Raw genomic sequence first — 21,654 nt, forward strand, 5'->3', positions numbered from 1 at the left:
TCACAAATGTTTATAGAAGCAGTCTGCATACCTAGGTGCTTGATTTTATAGACCTGTGGCCATGGAAATGATCGGAACACCTGAATTCCCAATATTTTTGGCAATATAGTGTACATGTCATGATGGTCCTTCAGTGTTTAATTGTAACCTTCAAATTAGCCTTGCATCCTGAGAGTGCATCCACCAGAAGTGTTAGCAGGATGATATCCTGGGATGGGCATTTAGATACATATGGAGGGCAATTAAATGTCAAAATAAGCCAACATTTTATGTGGACGAATTTTTCATTTAGGGTGGGCAGTGAACTTGACTGGAACCCGGGCCATGTTTTATGCCTGTCTTGCACTCAGTGCTGCCAGGATAGTGCTGCCATCGACTTCTTGACAACCTAAACTGGGTAAGCAGGGTACAAAATAGATTGTGTGGAATTGTCAGGGAATGATTATAAAACCGAAGCTTTTGTTTGAATGTGATGCACTGCATTGTGTGAATTCTGACAGGAAGAAAAGGTCTTGCCTTGCTAAACTTCACGTTTGTTTAGATTTTCTTTATAAGGCGTTTAGGAGAAGTTAAGCACCCCAGCCTGGCATGTCCTTTGAACTAACCTTATGTGTTTTTTCTTTTTTTTCTGTACCCTCTAGGGACTCATTAGATAAATAACATGTGATGGTAAATTTAGTACCCAGGAGGAGCTTGATTTGGGTGTGTATGACTAATAAGAAAGTTTCACCATCGCATTTTTGAAGGCCTGGTACATTCTATCCAAAATGTAAGTGGCATCAAAAAGAGCAGACTAAACATGATCTGACATTTATCCATCCTTACATCCATTTATTCAGCCAATTTTCCAAAACCCACCTTTGCCCCTGCAGGTTAGATTGTAGCCCAGACATGTGCCAGCAGTGATCTAATTTAATGTAAACTGCCAGGGTGGTCAGCCATTTTAGTTTGAATATAAAAGGTTGGTTAGAAATCCCACTACAGTACACGCTCCCCACCCCTGTCAGCACACATAAAATGGGGTCTGCTGTATCTCCTATAACTGCGAGAAGTATTTGATGATATTGACCACACACCACAGTAGCTGAGCTGCAGTTTAGTTAGACAAAAGTGCTGCTATGTCTCCTGTACCTGGCTCATTAAGTTCTGTGAATAAAACTCAGATCTCCTTTAGCAGTTAACTCCTCATGATGCTGGTGGACTTTTGGACTACAAGATTTCCACAGATGCCCACAACATTAGCAGACAAACGTTTGCCAGCTTGCGGGCTTCATTTCAGTCAATGCGCAGTCATTTGCCCGTCGGAAGCATCTATTGGCTGAGTTAGCCACGCTTTACTGGCAGGTGATTGGCTAACCTGGTGAAGGCAATTCCAGCAGGCTAGTGTTCACCTGCCCTAAGTGTCACTCCTGCAAGCTTGCCAGCTCTGGGCTTCTAACCAAGGCTGGATGTGTCATTTTTAAATCTTGCCTTTTTTCTTATAGAGCTTCATTAGATGAAAATGAACTTTGTGACTCTGGAAGGTTTTACATAAACGCAGATAGCAGAGCCCTCTTTCTGACTATCAGAACACCATGTTCTCTCACTCTCTCTCTCTCTCCCTCTCCCTCTCTCTCCTCTGTCTCTCTCACTGGTCCTCATTTCCCCATCACTTGAATCTGCAGTAAAGTGGGAGTGTCTCCGTCGTGCTTTCATAGGGCGATTGCTGCCGCCGGGGGCGTGGTGAAGCATCACTCATATAAGAATAGGTTCGCGGGGGGGGCGACCGCTCATTCAGCCGCTTCTCAGTGAGAAAGACGTCGCGTGGCAGGTGCTTCGGCGCTGAAAGACGAGTCGCGGCTTATCCGGCAGACGCCCACCACCGGACCGGGGCAATACCCCCGGGCAATAGCCTGTCATCATCTCCAAAATTCGTGCGCCATAAGCATCCAGCGAACTTCGTGATCCCACTGCAGCAAGGACCGACCACCGCATCACCATGGGGGTAGGCACCGGATTTCCTTCGGTGAAGGCGACTGACTATGCAGCGCCAGACGGAAGCGATGCGACTGCGGCAGAGAAGGCGGTGGCCGGCGCGCTGCGGTGTGGTGTGGTGCGGTGCGTGGCGCTGCGGGTGATGCTGAAGGACAGAGGTAGAAGGGATGCGCTACTGCGGGTCCGAGGCGAGCAGACTGCGGCACGTCTGTCCAAGCTGCGGGGGTGGAGGTGGGGATGCAGGAGTGACCTCCTCTTTTGGGGTTAATAGAATAAATGAAAGCATCCTTGGGGGCTGGGAATAAAATTGAGGGTTGCATGACAGCAGGTAGCAAAGAGTAATCGACCCACAGGGGGCGCCGCATCGGTTACGTAAGGGGGGGGGGGGGGGGGGGGGGTTGGGGGTTCGTCTGCCGTTGGTCTTTAACGAAAATGGAATAAACAACCTGGCACCAACAAAGACAGTATGTGGATTGTTGAATTGTGAACCAATTGGATACAAAAGACATCCTGATTATTCTTTGTGCCCCTCATCTTACAGTTATTAGGGTACCCACCCCCTGAATGCGATTAACTGCTAAATCTGAGAAAGTCAGTTGAATGCTCTGTTCCCTTATGGGGTAACCAACATGTCTGTGAATATAGGGATTGTTAATTTTCCACTTCCTATTCAGGCTACGGCACATCACGTTTATAGGCTTTTGGCCTGTAATTAGCAGCCTTGACAATCCAAGGTGATGGCTCAGAGATAAAGGACAGCATTTAATCTGACAAGCTGGGTGAGACAAATGCAAAGTGTGTGGGTTTAGGTGGGGGGGGGGGGGCATGTCGGGTTTGTCTTCCACAGATTCATGCAGACCCTGAGAGGATGCTGCAGGCAGCAGAGAGTTTGGTCCTGGGCTGAACATATCAGTGGGTGTCCGCTGTAGTGCAGTGAATTTTTTTTTGTTTGCATTATATATAAAATGTAATAGGCCATGCACCCTGAACCCCATCTCTTGTTCTGTGACCTTGAGTAAGTCTTTATAGTTCATATCCACCATGCCCCTTCCACAACCTGCTGGAATATATATGTTCTGTAGTAGAGAATGAAGATCATATCCTGCCTCTGAGAGGATAAGATCAACAAGTAGTTTGGCCCACGGACTGGTCACCTTCGTTGAAAAACCAGTTGAAGGCCTGTGAGGAAATGAGGCATTATTTCCAGTTTTCGAGGTGTAGTTTTTCAGTTTAAGTGCAAGGTGGCGCTGTAAGCACTTGAACGACTGTAGTCAAGGGATGAATTTCGGCTATAGGCAGTCAAATTCCATATTGCTCATCCAAGCACTTTGTCTTGCTCACTGTGTCTGACTCATCTGCAGTTTCATTGTTATTCTTTGCTTTGTAAATTAATCTATGCATCTCAGCAGAAAATTGGAATCTTACAAATTGTCCTTTGTTATGTGTCTTTAACACTGTAGTCGACTTTCTGTCTGAAGCTCATAGACACATGTGCACGTTTTACACCACGATAATTCTGATGCCCAAGTCTTTTTGTTCTCCGTCAACATACTGCACATTTTGCATGCGCCCCCCACCCCCCCAAGTCTTTTGCCTGTCTAACGCCTCATGTAATTATTTTTTTTTTCTCCCTGTAGTCATGTTCCTGAGTGCTCCCCGTCCTTGCTGGCCCTTCCGCTCCTTCATCTGATCACTCGCTGTCATGCTGCAGTGAGAGCGGCACGTGTCGCGCTTTGTGTCAGTCCTCGTGATGAATTCGTGGAATTCTCTCAGCTGGGTCTCTCTAGCTTTGTGAATATGACAGTTAGTTACAGGGTTTGACCTTGTGGTACCTGTCATTTGTTCGAAAGACCTGCACTACCCTCCCCACCCGTTTCTTGCCCGCAGGATTGTGTCTGAGAGCTGGCTCACTATTCTCTGCAGCTGCTGCAGCACTGGCTCACTGCCAGATCGCTGGTACATACTGAACAAGTGGGTCGAGGGCACAGCATCTGTGGGAAACCGCGTGCTCTTGAGTAAGGAGCATATTCAGCACAAACCAAACCATCAGGGGCTTATCTAATGCAACTCTTCTAATTCCAGATTTCAGAGGGATTATTACTTCAGGTTTGATTGATTATTCCAACATTATGCTAAACAAAATCCATAGGGTAAAGTATAGGACCACTTGGCAAGGTGAGGATTGAAGATATAACCCCTAACTGACCCCAGGTTGGAAGAGTTTACCTACATAGACTTGAAACTTGTACCGGAGAAGTTCTGAACCACTGTTATGGTTAAACCCATAAAGATGGTAGACTTGCTCGTGACCATAACTCTCATGGTCTTGTCCAAGGTAGCTTTGATAAAATGGTTGACTATTTAATAAAACTGGTAGCTCCTTATGGTTTGGAGAGTTGACCATGTCTGAGTATTTCACCAACATAACTGTCCAGACTCAAATAATTTGGTCTTTGTTTTTTATTACTTCTGCTACCTTGTTGGTGACGTCACCATGGGCACCATTTTGTGATACTTGCCGTCGTGACGTGTGATGTCACAGCGGCCATGTTAATATAAGGTCACCAGGCAGATTGTTTGGTGTCTGCTCTTTTTCAAAGTACAGATTTATTGTAAATTGCAATTTATTTTGCCATTTGCTTTGTTCAGAATCTTGTTTGGTGTATTGGTGTCTTGATTCCTTGCGTGGTTAATGATTCTCAGTCTGAATCGCCCCTTGGTTTTGTGGTTTGCTTTCCAATGAAACTTACCCAGCTTGTCATGACTTCTATTTTGGATCTCCCCAATTAAAAACACAAAAGCCTTCTGTTTGTCTTGCACCCTTCTCCTAAATAGCTTTGAGTATTACATTAGCCACAGTGACACAGGACAAACCAAAGTAGAATACCTAAAGACTTGCCTTCCATAGAAATACCTAAAATGGAAGATTTTAACCCTACATAGACCTGAGGCTTGCACAGAATGTAGTTGGTAAACACCAGCGAGTATGTCCAGGCTAGAAGGCTTGACACCAAATATGCAGAAGACTTGCTTGTTTACTTACATGTCCATGCAAAAAGATTTAGCCCATGATTGAGTACTTGTCTAAAAACCAAATACTTAACCCCACAGCCATATCCAAATCTGAGATAGATGGATTAACTGTAAATGTATCTCTAACAGACATCTCAACGTCTGGACAATTAACTGCATTTGGAATAAATCATTTCCTCCAGAAATATATAAAGTTGTCGAGTTGCTCCATATAAATCACAGATTTGCGCAGCACTGAGTATCTGACCTCTCTTTCCTCTTCATGGTAGAGCTTCCTCCTACAGTTCAAAGACATGCATGTTAGGTGGATATGCATTGGTAAATTGACCCTAGTGTGTTTGTGTGTGCTTGTGTTTACCCTGCAATGGGCTGGTGACCTGTCCTGGAATTGTTCCGTCCTTGTGCCCTATGCCTTCTGGGATTGGCTGCCTTGCGACCAGAGGATGGGTGGTTAGGTGTTCATGGTTCAATGGTTAACTCTTCATAGAAGGTATCTAACTAAGATAATCATATCCAGAGTAAGAAGAGATGAACTCTGTAAAGAACAAAATGCTTGGTCTCCATAGACATGTCTACTGTAGAAGGATTAATCCATGTAGACTGGAGACAGGACCTTGTCAGAGTGCCTGCTTCCATTCCCATGTCCTGGACAGAAGGGTCAGCCTTGTATTAACAAGGGATTAAATATTTATTCATAAGAGATCACCAAGAAAAGAGTAACAGTCCTACATTGACCAGAGGCTTTGGGTTCAGTGGAAATGTCTAGCTATGTCTTGTAATCCTGCACAGGCCAGAGCCTTACAGAGACCGAAATGTGTAACCACGGTAGATATGTTGAGATTCAAAAGGGTAGAAAGGGTTAATATTACATTCACTGTGTACATGCCCAAGATTTAGCAACCTAACCCTGTCATCCAAGGACTATGCATTTATTTGCATTTAATCTGTTCCAGGTCAAAGTGATAAACACATAGAAGTAGGAGACATGCAGAGTATCAAACATGTATCTTTAGCAGAGGGTGTATAGACCAAAGCCCGGCTCGTGTCAAACAAACTGGGGCCTTGTAATTCTAAATAAAGGGCGGAATGGTGGCGCAGTGGGTAGCGCTGCTGCACTGCGAGACCTGGGGACCTGGGTTCGCTTCCCGGGTCCTCCCTGTGTGGAGTTTGCATGTTCTCCCCGTGTCTGCGTGGGTTTCCTCCGGGCGCTCCGGTTTCCTCCCACAGTCCAAAGACATGCAGGTTAGGTGGATTGGCAATTCTAAATTGGCCCTAGTGTGTGCTTGGTGTGTGGGTGTGTTTGTGTGTGTCCTGCGGTGGGTTGGCACCCTGCCCAGGATTAGTTCCTGCCTTGTGCCCTGTGTTGGCTGGGATTGGCTCCAGCAGACCCCCGTGACCCTGTGTTCGGATTCAGCGGGTTGGAAAATGGATGGATGGATGGAAAATGGATGGATGGATGGAACTATATAGACTAGAGACTCTCACGGGACTGTAGAAAGGTACATCCAAAATAGGCCAAAGATTTGTCTCTAATAAACTTGGTGGCCTGATCCACATGCACTGAAGATCTGTCTTTGTCAGTGATGCCACACAATAGGACAGAACTGCTATCCCTACATAAACTGAAACACATTTAACACAAGTAAAATGTCCAAGTAGGAAGGTCGACCCTTAAAGACTGGAGAATTACCCTGGATTGAGGTAGAAAGCCTTCCTAAGGCAGAGTGTTTAATAGTCATATACGCGTACAGGCTGGAATGAATAACATCACATAGACAAAAGACATTTGCCAGTCAGAAATGCCCACAGGAATAGGGCTAAACCCACAAACACTGCAGAAGTGGCCAGGCCTGTGTACTTTAACCCTGTGTCAGGGTAGAAGGTGTAAATGTCTGTACTGGTGATTTAAACCACCCTGAAGCATTAATCCTCACAGCTATGTCCATTAAGCTTTATCCCAAAATAAGACTTTGCCGGCAGTATTTTAATCTTCGTAGGCATTGCCATGGATGAATGGTTGCATCCAAGCCCACAACTCCAGTAAAATTCATGCTTTTCAGCAAGCAGATACGTTAATGTCTGCTATATAGAGCTGTGTCCGACTATCACAGAATCTTTCTTGTGGTAGAGTTGTTGAGGCTTCATCCCAAACACACCATAATATTTCACAGATGACGGGTTTTGATGTCCCCAGGCACAGTTATATCCCACAGACTTGACAAATGTTCAAGACAGAGTACTTCTTCCTCAGGAGACATCCAGGGCCAAATTCAGAAGGACAGATGAGAGGCTTATTGGAAACAGTGGCTGTGGTCTTGGGTTTCTTTTCCATCCAAGTTTAGTTTCCACTCACAATTAAGGGAAAAAGGAACCCTATAGATTCATATTGAAGAATTTGATCTAATGATCAGCATTACAAATTCATGGAAGGCTGCTGGCCAGACTCTTGTCTGTTCACTTTACTCTTGTGGAAAGTTTGTTGGATCCTGGCTTGATTCAGCCTCTAGTGAGGAGTATGACAGTCTGCAGTGCTCAAGTAGGCAGATGTTTGCCCAGTTCAGTTTCTCAGACCACCTGAGCCATAACTGGAGAGCAGTGAAAAGCCACCTGAGAGAAGCAGCAGTAATCGTACATGACAGACTTCCCCACCATTACTGCTGCAGTGCAGACATGGAGGGTGTTTGTTTAGATGCCACAGACAAGACAAGCTGTCTCTAGCATGGAGAAGGGAAGTGGTGAATTTTCCGTGGAATCTTGAATCCAAATTGATACTTATTCCGTGACTATGCTGGCCAGGCATGTTAATTCATAATAAACATCCGAAAGAGGAATAATAAATGAAACCGATAAAAGATGTTTTTCCTTCTGTCTTTGTTCTAGTACGGACGGTCAGACAGCTATCGTGTGGCAACCACAAAAGGTGACAAAGATGACAAGGACTCCCCAAAGAAGAAGGGGCTCCCCAAACCCAAAGACCTTGATGACTTAAAAAAGGAAGTGCCACTGGTAAGTACTCGGGTGTCTGTAGGTCTCCAGTAACTTTCAGTGTTCCACCTCTCGATTTTTCTCTTCCAGCCCACACCATTCCCTGCAACTGGAATACCTTCCGTTACACTAATGTGTCACTTTGTTTTTGGCAGACTGAGCACAAGATGTCAGTTGAAGAGGTTTGCAGAAAGCACAACACAGACTGTGTCCAGGTAAGAAAGAAATGCCCTTCACTGGTGTACCTGGGATCCCAGGAACCAGATGTTTGTCTGGTTCATCAGATGGTGTTAGGACATGAAGGGGAGGGGACAAGTTAAAAGTCCTGTCCTCTCTTAGGAGTGCTGTGCATGTGGCAGAGAGGGTGTACCTTTCTTAAGCAGGAATTCAAGGCCACTGGAGAAGATGACAGCAAACCACTATTTTGGCTTCAGACATTGACGTGGTTTTAGTAATATTGAGCAAATAAAAGATAAGTGCCTTTACATGGCAGCCACCCCCTACATCAAAGTGTCGATGGCTCTCAGTTTGCTACCTTTGATTCATGACATAAGATCATGAGTAACTGTTGTATTATATGGGAATGGGCAGCAAGAGTAATTATAGAAAATATAAGAATATAAGTGATATTTTCAATTGCTATCATTATTTTAAGAGAATTCACAGGTTTTGTTTGACATATTTTAGTCTGTGGCATGGCACTACACATTGGAGCAGTAGTTGTGCTGATTATATAAATTTCTTATAAAATTGGTTCAAATCGTAGTTTGCAGAGTTATTATTTTATCCTTGTGGCTGCATGTAATTTCCATTGGAATTTCCGACATTTCAACTGCAACATCTCAATTAAGTCCCTTTAAGTCTCATGTGTAGCGGTGAAAAAGTACGAATTTCACTGTACACTGTGCCCATGACAGTAATAACCCAATAAACGTATACGTTGTCATGGTAAAGGTGGGTCTGTGCATGTGTGTGCCCTTCTGGGGTATCAATTTGTACTTCTTGCATCCAGGATTGGGTAGAATACTGTAATGGGTGAATGCATATGTCATCTCTGGAGGGCTAATGTTGAAAGCTATAGTTGTACTCTGGGAAAAGGCTTGGATTTGGAGGACACATGCTTGCTAGTCATTTTTACAACTGCCCAAGTTTTAGTTCCATTTGATTTTCATATTGACAATTAATTGTAAGCTGCATTCCGTTTTAGCTCCAGTTATAATTCAGAGTAGTCAAATGAGAGACGAATGAACATTTGAAGGAGTAGACACAAGCAGGCTATAGGATAGGCAGGAGATCAGAAGTGCAAGGATCAACCAAAATATGAAGACCTCTGAGAGGAGACCTGTTAGAAGATGACCTCTGACTATATATATAATATCAGGTCATGTCACTTGCAGACATTCTCAGATGATTTTGCACTTTTGTGGTGTATTGATAAGGTGGTGAGACAGAGGAGAGGAGTCGAGTGGAGAACTTAGATACACTGTAGATAGATAGATAGATAGATAGATAGATAGATAGATAGATAGATAGATAGATAGATAGATAGATAGATAGATATGATTAGTATCCTAAGGGGAAATTCACATACTCCAGCAGCATACTGATAAAAAAAATATATTACAACAACAACAACATTTATTTATATAGCACATTTTCATACAAAAAGTAGCTCAAAGTGCTTTACATAATGAAGAAAAAAAGAATAAAAGACAAAAAAGAAATTAAAATAAGACAACCTTAGTTAACATAATAAGGAGTAAGGTCCGATGGCCAGGGTGGACAGAAAAAACAAAAAAAAACTCCAGAAAGCTGGAGAAAAAAATAAAATCTGTAGGGGCTCCAGGCCACGAGACCGCCCAGTCCCCTTTGGGCATTCTACCTAACATAAATGAAATAGTCCTCTTTGTAGTTAGGGTTCTCATGGAGTCACTTGATGCTGATGGTTATACAGACTTCTGGCTTTTAATCCATCCATCATTGTTGGAACATCATGGTGCTTTGGGTAGATGGTGGTGGCACAAGCCACCACCAATAGGACACCGGAAAAGGAAACAGAAGAGAGAGTAGGGGTTAGTACAAATTTTGAATGAATAGTTATTATAATGAATTGGATATACAGAGTGTCAGGATTAAATTACAGTGAAGTTATGAGAAGGCCATGTTAAGTAATGTGTTTTCAGTAGTTTTTTAAAGTGCTCCACTGTATTAGCCTGGCGAATTCCTACTGGCAGGCTATTCCAGATTTTAGGTGCATAACAGCAGAAGGCCGCCTCACCACTTCTTTTAAGTTTTGCTCTTGGAATTCTAAGGAGACACTCAGTTGAGGATCTGAGGTTGCGATTTGGAATATAAGGTGTCAGATATTCCGATATATAAGACGGGGCGAGATTATTTAAAGCTTTATAAACCATAAGCAGAATTTTAAAGTCAATTCTGAATGACACAGGTAACCAGTGTAGTGACATCAAAACTGGAGAAATGTGTTCGGATTTTCTTTTCCTGGTAAGGATTCTAGCAGCTGCATTCTGCACTAACTGCAAACGATTGATGTCTTTTTTGGGGAGTCCTGAGAGGAGTGCATTACAGTAATCTAGCCGACTAAAGACAAACGCATGAACTAATTTCTCTGCATCTTTCGATGATATAAGAGGTCTAACTTTTGCTATGTTCCTTAGGTGAAAAAATGCTGTCCTAGTGATTTTATTAATATGCGATTTAAAATTCAGATTACAATCAACGGTTACCCCTAAGCTTTTTACCTCCGATTTGACTTTTAATCCTAATGCATCCAGTTTATTTCTAATAGCCTCATTGTATCCATTATTGCCAATCACTAAGATTTCGGTTTTTTCTTTATTTAATTTGAAGAGTGATAAAAATGCAGATATAACAGACAATAACTTTGTATAATGTTAACGTTTCCCAAACCCCCGGGTGGAATTGAAGAGTCGCATAGTGTGGGGGAGGAACGATCTCCTCAATCTGTCAGTGGAGCAGGACAGTGACAGCAGTCTGTCGCTGAAGCTGCTCTTCTGTCTTCAGATGATCCTGTTCAGTGGATGCAGTGGATTCTCCATAATTGACAGGAGCCTGCTCAGTGCCCGTCGCTCTGCCACAGATGTCAAACTGTCCAGCTCCATGCCTACAATAGAGACTGCCTTCCTCACCAGTTTGTCCAGGCGTAAGGTGTCCCTCTTCTTTATGCTACCTCCCAGGCACACCACCGCGTAGAAGAGGGTGCTCGCCACAACCGTGTGATAGAACATCTGCAGCATCTTATTGCAGATGTTGAAGAACGCCAGCCTTCTAAGGAAGTATAGTTAGCTCTGTCCTCTCTTGCACAGAGCATCAGTATTGGCAGTCCAGTCCAATTTATCATCCAGCTGCACTCCCAGGTATTTATAGGTCTGCACCCTCTGCACACAGTCACCTCTGATAATCACGGGGTCCAGGAGGGGCCTGGTCCCTCCTAGCTTCTTGGTGCAAAGAAAATTGTCTGCTACTAAATATCAGCAAAACCGAGGAACTACTTACTATACTTAGTACCGCTTACTATTCAGGGAGTGGATGTAGAAGTGGTCCACTCCTACAAGTACTTGGTGGTCCACAATAATGACAGGTTGGACTGGTCTCAGAACACAGAGGGACTATATAGGAAAGGGCAGAGCAGGTTTTTTTTTCCTTAGGAGACTGCATTCCTTTAATATAAGAAGTGACATCCTTCACATCTTCTGTAACTATGTGATGAGCCAGTGTGTTTTTCTACGCTTTGGTGTGTTGGGCAGGTAACATCACTTCAAGAGAGGCCCACCAAATCAACAGGCTAATTAAAAGGGCAGGCTCAGTAATGGGATGCTCCCTGGATCCCCTAGAGGTAATAGGAAAAAAGGAAGTCAAACAAAATTAGGGCCATTATAAACAATGCTGCCCATTTTCTCATGTTTTCATGCAGAATGGAGAGAACAAGTTTATGACATAACGTAACTCAATGGTGACCAGTGCTGTATTACGGCAAAATATGTGGAAGCATGTCCATGTAAATTAGAAAAAATCTCACATAATTCACACGTCTGTTATCCAGTTGTTTCCTCAAAACATGCAAAATGAATGCTTTTGTGCAAAATTATTCTTAGTTCTGGAATTTTCAGTGAGCACATAAAGAAGAAACCTAAAGACTTGCAGGATTGAGTCTTTGACTTGATTACCAGCCTGTCCATGTCATTTGTTGGTCCAAAGTCCTGTCTGTCCTGTCTGTGAGCCTTTGGGTTTCCTGTTTATGTGTTCAGAGATAATTCCGGAAGTAACTGTTTATAAAATATTTTAGCAAAAAATCATTTGACATGTGGATCACGTGAAGAGTGTAACATAAGTTTATTTTTTGTTTATTTTTTCCATGCACATGTTTCACATCATTTGCTGCTGCGCAGTACTGCTCGTTTGACTTCTGTAGTATCAGAAACTGCTTCCTCTTATAAGATTAAAGTTTTTTGTCAGCCTCCACTACAATGTATAAGGGGTAAGTAATAAATTTAAAAAAAAAATAAAATTTTTGGATAGAGAATTCCTTTAGTAGTTTACTGATTCAGAAAGAGGTGATACGATTTTTAATGAAAGGTTCAGGAGATCAGCCGTAGTCATTAAATTGCAGTGGCGGACCGTGCATTTCACACCTAGGCCTTCAGTAGTGCTCCGTCTGAATCAACCCGCCCCTCAAAAACTAATTTATGGTTATAAAAACCATCTTAATATGCAGAAATATAGTATAAAGAGCCGTTGCATCGCAGATAGATAACTCCTATAGCCACAATAAATGCCTTTATTGAATAGACAAACCAGGGGTGAACAAGTTCCTTTCTACTGCAGCTACAGCCCGCGACACACATAAAAAACATCAATAATAACTCATAAACTTGCAATATTATTTAGGAAAATCGCAACATTTTACTCACCAAAAATTCGGATTATTTGTAAACAAAATCCATCCTCTCTTTCCTCAAAAACAGTTCAATTACTCTGTCGTACAGATTATCCGTGCGCTTCAGTTCCTTCACGAAGTCCCTTTCTATCGCCATCGAAGCTAATGCTGAAAGTCAAACCTGCCCTGTCGTATTTCTGGCATAAGTTTTATTTCGCTTTAGGGCTGAAAATGTCCGCTCGACAGAAGCAGTGGACACGGGAATGGTCACCGCCAAACATACCAATGTGTACAGCTGCCCCATGATGCTCTCATTCAGATTTTTATATTACACCATCCTATCCAATCAACGGGTCTGAATATGGTGACGTTGCTGTACGCCTGCTAGAGGGCCCTAGTGAAACCAACTCAAAATCTGATTGGTTGAAGCAACGGTTTAATCGACATCTATTTTGTGTTAGAGGGCCTGCAGAACGGATTGTGAAGGCCTCCTGGCAGACTTCTTTGACTTTGACCCTGCCTGGCAACAAATGATGGCTGAAATGTGATTGGTTAAATGCTTTAATACGAAAATACATGTCTGGAAGCAGAACAGCCATTGGAAAAGCTATGAAAGGAAGCGGACAGACTGTTTGGAATTATTTAATAAGTATTCATGGACAAAATATAATTAACATCAGTTTGTGATTCAGATATTTTTTTAGGCCAGCAGAGAAGGCTTTGAAGGCCCTGACGGCCCGCCACTGTTAAATTGAGCCAAGACTGTCATCGAAAATTAAAACAGGATCTTCTGCCATGTTTAAAACACCAATCAAAAATGAAAAGTCGTAATGCCAAAAAAGAAATTCTTTATCCAAGAAAAGTAAACATGCAAAGAATTGCACACCAATTGTATCCAAATCCAGGAGGGCACAAGCTGACTTTGGTATGCTCATGCCAGTGACATCATGTATAGCACCAACTAACGTGGTTATTCCAAAATGGGTACCAGAATCCAATTCATTGGGTCAAAAAAAAAAAAAAACAAATTCCCTATATGGATGTTCCTAAACCAATACAGGAAAGGCACAAATAATAAATGCAAAAACGCTGATTATAGCAAATAGTGCCCACGAAGTTTAATGGGCATTTTCTGGTCATTTTTATCAAAATCATGATGGGCAGTTCTGATTTTATTTCATTTCTAGCTCCAACTTGAAAATGCAGCAATTAAAAGTCAGTTTTACAAGACAGCATTTGTTTTTTGTTTTACACACACTATGGTCATTACAGATGGTGGTGGTAGAAACTTGACTCGAGCTTCATCAGTATCAATAGTCTCTCTGAAGATGTCCTAATATAGTCAATAGAAGTTGCAGAATGTAATAGTGTTGAACTTTTGATAATACAGTTGAATAAATGTCCTCGTAATACATGTGTTGGAGAAAGGGTACCATCACCTTTGAAGTGCCCTCCATTGGAAGCAGTACATTTGCTGAAGACATTTCTGATCATCCTGTTTGGTAATGTCCATTAAGGTTGTCATTGCTGGTTTCTGAACATCAGTCCCATATGAAGGGAGACAAAGTGCTGCTTCCTTATAGCTTGTGTAGCCTGTCAGTTTATTCATGGAGTTTGCACTTTCTTCTTTGGCTCCAATTCTGTTCTCCAGAACCCTGTCATCTTCTCATGTCTCATATCCATTTGCTTGGTCCCGTGTGCACGTGTTTCCCTTGCCGCTGCTTCATTTCTACTGGATTCCTTGTATTAAGAATGCCATGGATGTTAGCTCATAAGTCACAACACGTTGTTCTTCGTATATCTCCCTCCTACAACTGGATCCAAAATCTGGGAAAACATTCGCTGAAGTTTATTAGGGTTTGGATTGGGAGGTGCCTAAGAATATGACACATGTGACCCCCTCATTTTCTGTTTTAGGGGCTAACCCTGGCCCGGGCCGCCGAGTACCTGGCACGCGACGGACCAAATGCCTTGACCCCACCTCCCACCACTCCAGAGTGGGTCAAGTTCTGCAGACAGCTGTTTGGCGGCTTTTCCATCCTACTGTGGATTGGTGCAATCCTTTGCTTCTTGGCATATGGAATCCAGGCTGCGACAGAGGATGATCCAGCTGGGGACAATGTAAGTGAGCGTAGTGGGTGAAGCTGGGTTGTAAACGAGGGGATGGAATAAACAAATGAGTAAAGCTCCAATGTAATCAGGCATCCTCACTGGTGGCGCAGTGGTAGTGTTGCTGCTTTGCAGTAAGGAGACTGTGGAAGATTGTGGGTTTGCTTCCTGGTTCCTCCCTGTGTGGATAGCGCTTTGAGTACTGAGAAAAGCGCTATATAAATGTAATGAATTATTATTATATATTCATTGACCTTCTATCATTTTTGACAGCTTTACCTGGGTATTGTGTTGGCGGCTGTTGTCATCATTACTGGTTGTTTCTCCTACTACCAAGAAGCCAAAAGTTCTAAAATCATGGAGTCTTTCAAGAACATGGTGCCCCAGGTAGGGTGATGTAGAGAGACAGGATTGGATTCTTCTCTCTTTGTACATTCTCATATTGTACTTACGTGTTTGTGCTGCTGGTCTTGTCTTGAACAGCAAGCACTGGTGATCCGAGAAGGGGAGAAGATGCAAATCAATGCAGAAGATGTTGTAGCCGGAGATCTGGTGGAGGTGAAGGGAGGCGACAGGGTGCCAGCAGATTTGAGGATTATCTCAGCACACGGCTGCAAGGTAGAGGTTCATCTTGTATAATCCACCGTTTTTCCATCCTTTAATCAGCTCTTCTAACTGACCAGCCACTTCTCTTTTTTGATAGGTGGATAACTCTTCCCTAACTGGTGAATCAGAGCCTCAGACTCGGTCCCCTGACTGTACTCATGACAATCCCCTGGAGACGAGGAACATTGCCTTTTTTTCCACCAACTGTGTAGAAGGTGTGTGTCTGGCTGCACGGTATTGTGGATGCTCACAGTTGTCGGTCATATTTTTTCTGGGCATCATCCACACAACTCTCACTTTCTTACTCTGTTATTCAGGCACAGCCAGAGGCATTGTGGTTGCCACCGGTGACAGGACAGTCATGGGACGTATTGCCACACTGACTTCCGGCCTGGAAACTGGGAAAACACCCATTGCCAAGGAAATCGAGCATTTCATCCACATCATCACAGGAGTAGCTGTCTTCTTAGGTGTGACCTTTTTCATTCTGTCCATCATTCTGGGCTACTCCTGGCTCGAAGCAGTCATCTTCCTGATTGGAATCATTGTGGCAAACGTACCTGAAGGTCTGCTGGCTACAGTCACGGTAAGAAGTTTGCATTGCTAGGTTGCCATTCTGTTAAGTTTGTATGGCACTCGGGAAACAGGAATCCATCATCATGTCTGTATTGCTTTTCTTGCAATCCTCTTAGGTGTGTTTGACCCTGACAGCTAAGAGAATGGCCCGAAAGAACTGTTTAGTGAAAAACTTGGAAGCTGTGGAGACCCTGGGTTCCACATCCACCATCTGCTCAGATAAGACAGGAACCTTGACCCAGAATCGTATGACTGTAGCACACATGTGGTTTGACAACCAAATCCATGAAGCAGACACCACAGAGGACCAGTCAGGTAAATAAAAAAAAAGTGTTCTAAATGCCGCAGGTCCTCTTTGTCATTCCGACCTGTTCTGCTATAATGGCCATCCTATCAATGCTGACTCAACATGCTCCATAATGCGACACTCAAAATCCGAAGACTTTTTTCTCCACTTTTGCTAACATGAAGTGTCATTCTTCTTCCATTTTTGCCACAGGTGCCTCCTTTGACAAGAGCTCCCCGACTTGGGTTGCATTGGCTAAAATTGCAGCTCTCTGTAACCGAGCCGTATTTAAAGCAGCCCAGGAAAACTTGCCAATCCTGAAGCGTGATGTCGCTGGCGATGCATCTGAATCTGCACTCCTCAAATGTATAGAACTGTCTTGTGGGTCAGTGAAGGCCATGCGTGATAAGAATAAGAAGGTTGCTGAGATTCCATTCAACTCCACAAACAAGTACCAGGTAATGTGCCAAGCAGTGGCATTGTCTTCATTATCATCATTATGATTATCGGTTAATGGTTTATTTCCACACCAAAAAGTCTTCATCAGGTGTGGAATTGAAAAGCAAAAAGCAGACTGCATATAAAGGAGGGAGGAAGGGAACACAGCCAGGGCAGGTAAAAGGAGGAAAGATGAGAGCAGGCATGAAAAAGCTGCCATTAGAGAAGATGAAGGGAGAGATTAAATAGTTAGTCAGTCATTAAGACCAGGAGAAATGTGCGGTCCTAGTGTGAGAGTGAGTTTAGCTTCTTTTTTTCCTTAGAAGCAGTAAGATTTTTGAATTTGAAGCAGTAAGATCAATGTGGCTATGACCATGAGATGAGAAATATTCTAATGTGGCCTTTGTGTTTGATATTAGTGGCAATTGTGATTATTGGCTCCTTCACCTAAGGGATTCTGCACCATAAATGCCAGAAGTGATTCCACTCCGTTGGGCCCCTGAGCAAGGCCTGGGTATGACATTAAGCTGCATCCAGCCCTGCAAGCAAGTCCTCCAACTTACATGGAAAACTGGGGGATTGGTGGCAGGATTGGCCACTGTACAAAACCTCACATTGTTCCATTTCCATTTGAACTAGTGTGGTGCTGAGGTGTCACCCATTGCACAGCTATACTTGAGTCCTAATTTGGGATCCTGAGATGGTTCGTCGTGTGGTTCGTCTCCTCTTTAGCACGTGCAGGTTAAATGAGATGGTAATGGTACACAGTTTGATGGAAGTGGAGTTTGCAGCAGCACTTTTGCACTTTAGCGTTAGTTAGAATTCCGATAATTTAGAGAAATAGTGCCTTCGATTAGGCCATCCCCGGCTGCTTCTTTTAGGGACTCTTTTGATGTTAAGTTTTTATTTCAGTTGATTTTTTTAATTCAAAGTTCTGTCTTCTCTTCTGTTTCCATTTGAGCTGAAACAAAAAACTTGACATTATAAGGTGTCCAAGAAGTTGGCCGACATTCAACGATTATATGAAATTTAAGAAGAGTTGTAGAGTTGTAGTTTGTATTTTCTTCCTTTGTTTTTGTAGGTTTTTCTCAGCGTATTCTAGGTTTTACACCAACCCCTCAAAGATGTGACTGTAGTATTAACTGTTGAAACTAAATTGGCTTAATGTGACTGTGCATAGGTGGGATTTACTTGCATCCAGTTCAGAATTGACTCCTGCCTTGTGTCCAGTGGTGTGGGGTTGACTCCACCGCCATGACCTGAAATGTGTTAATAGGGTTTGAGGATAGACAGATGAATCAGTGCGTGCACAATAGCTTGTGTTTTTCATTCGAAATTTTAATTCATTGATCTATCCATCAATTGAGTACAAGCCAACGTGTTTTAATTTTTAGGTTAAAACCTTTCAGCGTTCCATATTTCGTTATTTCAAGGCATGGTCCTGTTTGTATGATCATTATTATTTTTAGTGTTATTTCTGCCTTGACCTAAGGCGACTTGATTTGTTAAATATTGTGTTCTGTGTGGGGCAGGAGCATTGCCAGGGAATGCAAATGTCATTTAAGCACTTAGAATCCTCCTAGGAACCGATGAGAAATGAATATCTACACTCTTAACAAAATCTATAAATATGCAGTGGAAGTAATATTAGGAGTTTGAAAGTCAACAAGATTTACATCACTGAAAAGCCTCAAAGGGGAATGTGTGATTATCTATCTATCTATCTATCTATCTATCTATCTATCTATCTATCTATCTATCTATCTATCTATCTATCTATCTATCTATCTATCTATCTATCTATCTATCTATCTATCTATCTATCTATCTATCTATCTATCTATCTATCTATCTATCTGTTCATACCATTTGTCTACTTAACATGTGTACAGCAAGTTTATTATATATTTTATTGTACCCATGCAAGATTTCAGTGTTCAACCAGCACTAGAGCACTAATGGGACCCATGATTACTACAAGGAATTTCACATACTGATTACATTTCCTTAACAGTTCCCTTAACTGGAAAGAGAAAAAACAAAATTAAAAAATAATTGTTAGCTGAAGAAAGTTTTTGTGTCCACCTGATGACACTGAGCAATATTCATGTTGCTACCATTTCTGAATGTATGTCTTCTATGAGGGACAAAGAAGGCTACTTGGTGAGAGTGTCTGTATTATGTCTGAGTCTACATTCATAACATAACATAACGTAACATAACATAGAAGAGGTAATTTAACATAACATCATATACAGTAAGACGTAACATAATAAATGAGGTAACATACTGTAGATAGATAGATAGATAGATAGATAGATAGATAGATAGATAGATAGATAGATAGATAGATAGATAGATAGATAGATAGATAGATAGATAGATAGATAGATACTTTATTAATCCCAAGGGGAAATTAGTAACATAACATAACATAGAAGAGGTACTGTAATGTAACATAACATTACATAGTATAGAAGAGGTAATATAGCATAACAACATCAATATCTATCTATCTATGATATTATTTTATTATCTATTATATGGTGTTCTACCTCTTATATGGTGTCTCTCATATCTCTCCATCCAAAATAGTAGTACACCGTTTATCAAAGCAAAGTACACATAAGACTTCTTCCAAAGGATGAAAGTATTCTACTCCAGTTGTCTTTTGATAACTACACTGTGTCGATAATCAGCATGTCCTCTGTCATCAAAGACAGAAGCCCATTGGTTAGTTACATCCACCTTACTATGTTACCGTTTTTAAATTAAATCAATTTCTGCCCACACTGATGTTTCCACATGGTTTACAGAAGCATTTCCACCCACAATAAAATGACAGACAATGTCTAGGACACAGCTGTTTCACTACATTGGGCATGAGCGTATCACCACAAACAGGAAGTTGAATTGTCTACCTTGAAGGGATTTATTGCAAAACTGTAGTGACTGGTAAATTATTTGCTTTTTGCCCATGTATTCAGCATTCAAACTGTATAACATGCAGTTTAGATGTGTACAGGCAAGTAAAACAAACAAGTGCCATGGAAAGCAGCGCCTCTGTGTTCTCTGTATTGGAATATGGTTTTATTCCATGAAGGGTGACCAATCAGGAAATGAGGCATTGCAATGAGCTGCAGCTAATCAGAGAAGGGCCACATAATAAATATAAATTGATTTAGTGTCTGTATTTTCAAAATGTTTTGTTTTCATCCGTCCACACTGCAGTGTTTTCAGAAATGCACAGCTCTGGAGAACATTTTTAAAAGTCTTTTCAGATGTTGGGTACTGTTGAAGACTAACATCTGCATCTTTAAATAAAAACATAGTCGTGTAGGTTGGGCCTTCTTAGCTAGACTAGACTAGAGCCTGTGCTTGTAAAGGTGCCACCATCAGTAGATGTATTGGTAAATCACTAAAATTGTGCCATTTAAAACAAGACATTAAGCTATAGAGAATGTAACTGATGCTTACTAGGGTGAAGTGTTTTTTTTACGTTTGTAAAATCTCTTAATTAGTATGAACAACATCATCATTTTTAATTTAGCTGTAGCCAGTAAAAACGTGTCGTGCAGATTGCCAGACTGGGATTTTTAAGGTCTTGTTTTAGTAAAACCAAATTACAAATTCAGCTAAACTGAAGTAAAAAGGATCAGAAAAAGTGAAAAATCTCATGGACCTTTTATTGGTGATGATTCACTACAGAATCGCTTACATAATGTGTTGTGAAGCCAGCCTATTGGCATCACCCTTATTGTCTTTCCCTTCTTGCAGCTGTCTGTCCATGAAACCGAAGATCCAAATGATAACCGCTACCTGCTTGTGATGAAGGGTGCCCCCGAGAGAATACTTGATCGCTGCTCAACGATCCTGCTGCAGGGCAAAGAACAGCCATTAGATGAAGAGCTCAAGGAGGCTTTTCAGAATGCATATCTGGAGCTGGGAGGTCTTGGAGAGAGAGTGCTGGGTGAGCAATAGGGGGACAAAATCGGGGCTGTCAAGCTCAAATCCTGGAGGGCTACTGTAGCGGCAGGAACTTTCGTAATTTATAATCAGTTACTCCTGTTGATGGCAGGTATTTTCTTTAATTTTAATTAGCTGGCTTTTCAAGATTCAGAACACTTGAGTGCATCTAAATAATATGGAGGTGTAAAGGGAGCCAACAAGTTACCAGCTAAGTTGATCACATGAGCCAGAAAGAAAAAGTGGGAATATGACAAATATTGATCTGGTCTGGTCCATAAAACATTTTGACGCTGCTCTTTGGAAATCCAACAGTTGGAAATGTCTGGTGTGGCAGAAGAGAGCAGTAACAAGCCATAGAATTAAATCATGTGTTTCATTGACATCCAGAATTGACTTCTAATAAAGAGATTGGTTGGAGTGAAAATGGTGGTCCTCGGAAACTGAATTTTAAGATCTCATTTTTGTTTTGGCTTCCAGTTAAGGAAAAAAGTAAGACAACTGAGAATCTTATTAAACCACCTACTGTATATATTCGCGTTTAAGTTCTCCCGCGGATAAGTCTGGTGCTTGATTTTACCATATAATTTCCGGTATTTTATAATGTTGGTCGTATAAGTCGAATGCGGAAAACTCACACTATTGGTCCAATAGTTTGGTAATAGTTTGGTAATACCCAAGCTATTCCGACGCGACGATTCCATTGTTTTGTGTTTTTTATATCTAACACTCTCATACACCTTTATCGTAAGAGCATCCCTTA

General features: G+C 42.0%; 1 protein-coding gene across 1 annotated transcript in view; it reads left to right on the plus strand.

Annotated features, from left to right (window-relative positions):
• Window positions 1–1,761: 1,761 nt before the first annotated feature.
• Window positions 1,762–21,654, plus strand: part of atp1a3b (ATPase Na+/K+ transporting subunit alpha 3b) — a 56,970-nt gene continuing 37,077 nt past the window's right edge. The window contains exons 1-11 of the mRNA XM_028823798.2: window positions 1,762–1,984; window positions 7,888–8,013; window positions 8,148–8,207; window positions 14,828–15,031; window positions 15,293–15,406; window positions 15,503–15,637; window positions 15,723–15,840; window positions 15,943–16,211; window positions 16,318–16,516; window positions 16,701–16,945; window positions 20,703–20,895. Of these exons, the coding sequence (XP_028679631.1) occupies window positions 1,979–1,984; window positions 7,888–8,013; window positions 8,148–8,207; window positions 14,828–15,031; window positions 15,293–15,406; window positions 15,503–15,637; window positions 15,723–15,840; window positions 15,943–16,211; window positions 16,318–16,516; window positions 16,701–16,945; window positions 20,703–20,895 (1,669 nt within the window). The 5' untranslated portion in view covers window positions 1,762–1,978. The remainder of the gene's footprint in view (window positions 1,985–7,887; window positions 8,014–8,147; window positions 8,208–14,827; window positions 15,032–15,292; window positions 15,407–15,502; window positions 15,638–15,722; window positions 15,841–15,942; window positions 16,212–16,317; window positions 16,517–16,700; window positions 16,946–20,702; window positions 20,896–21,654) is intronic.

Source organism: Erpetoichthys calabaricus, chromosome 17 (assembly GCF_900747795.2).
Source record: "Erpetoichthys calabaricus chromosome 17, fErpCal1.3, whole genome shotgun sequence".
Classification (NCBI taxonomy): Eukaryota; Metazoa; Chordata; class Cladistia; order Polypteriformes; family Polypteridae; genus Erpetoichthys; species Erpetoichthys calabaricus.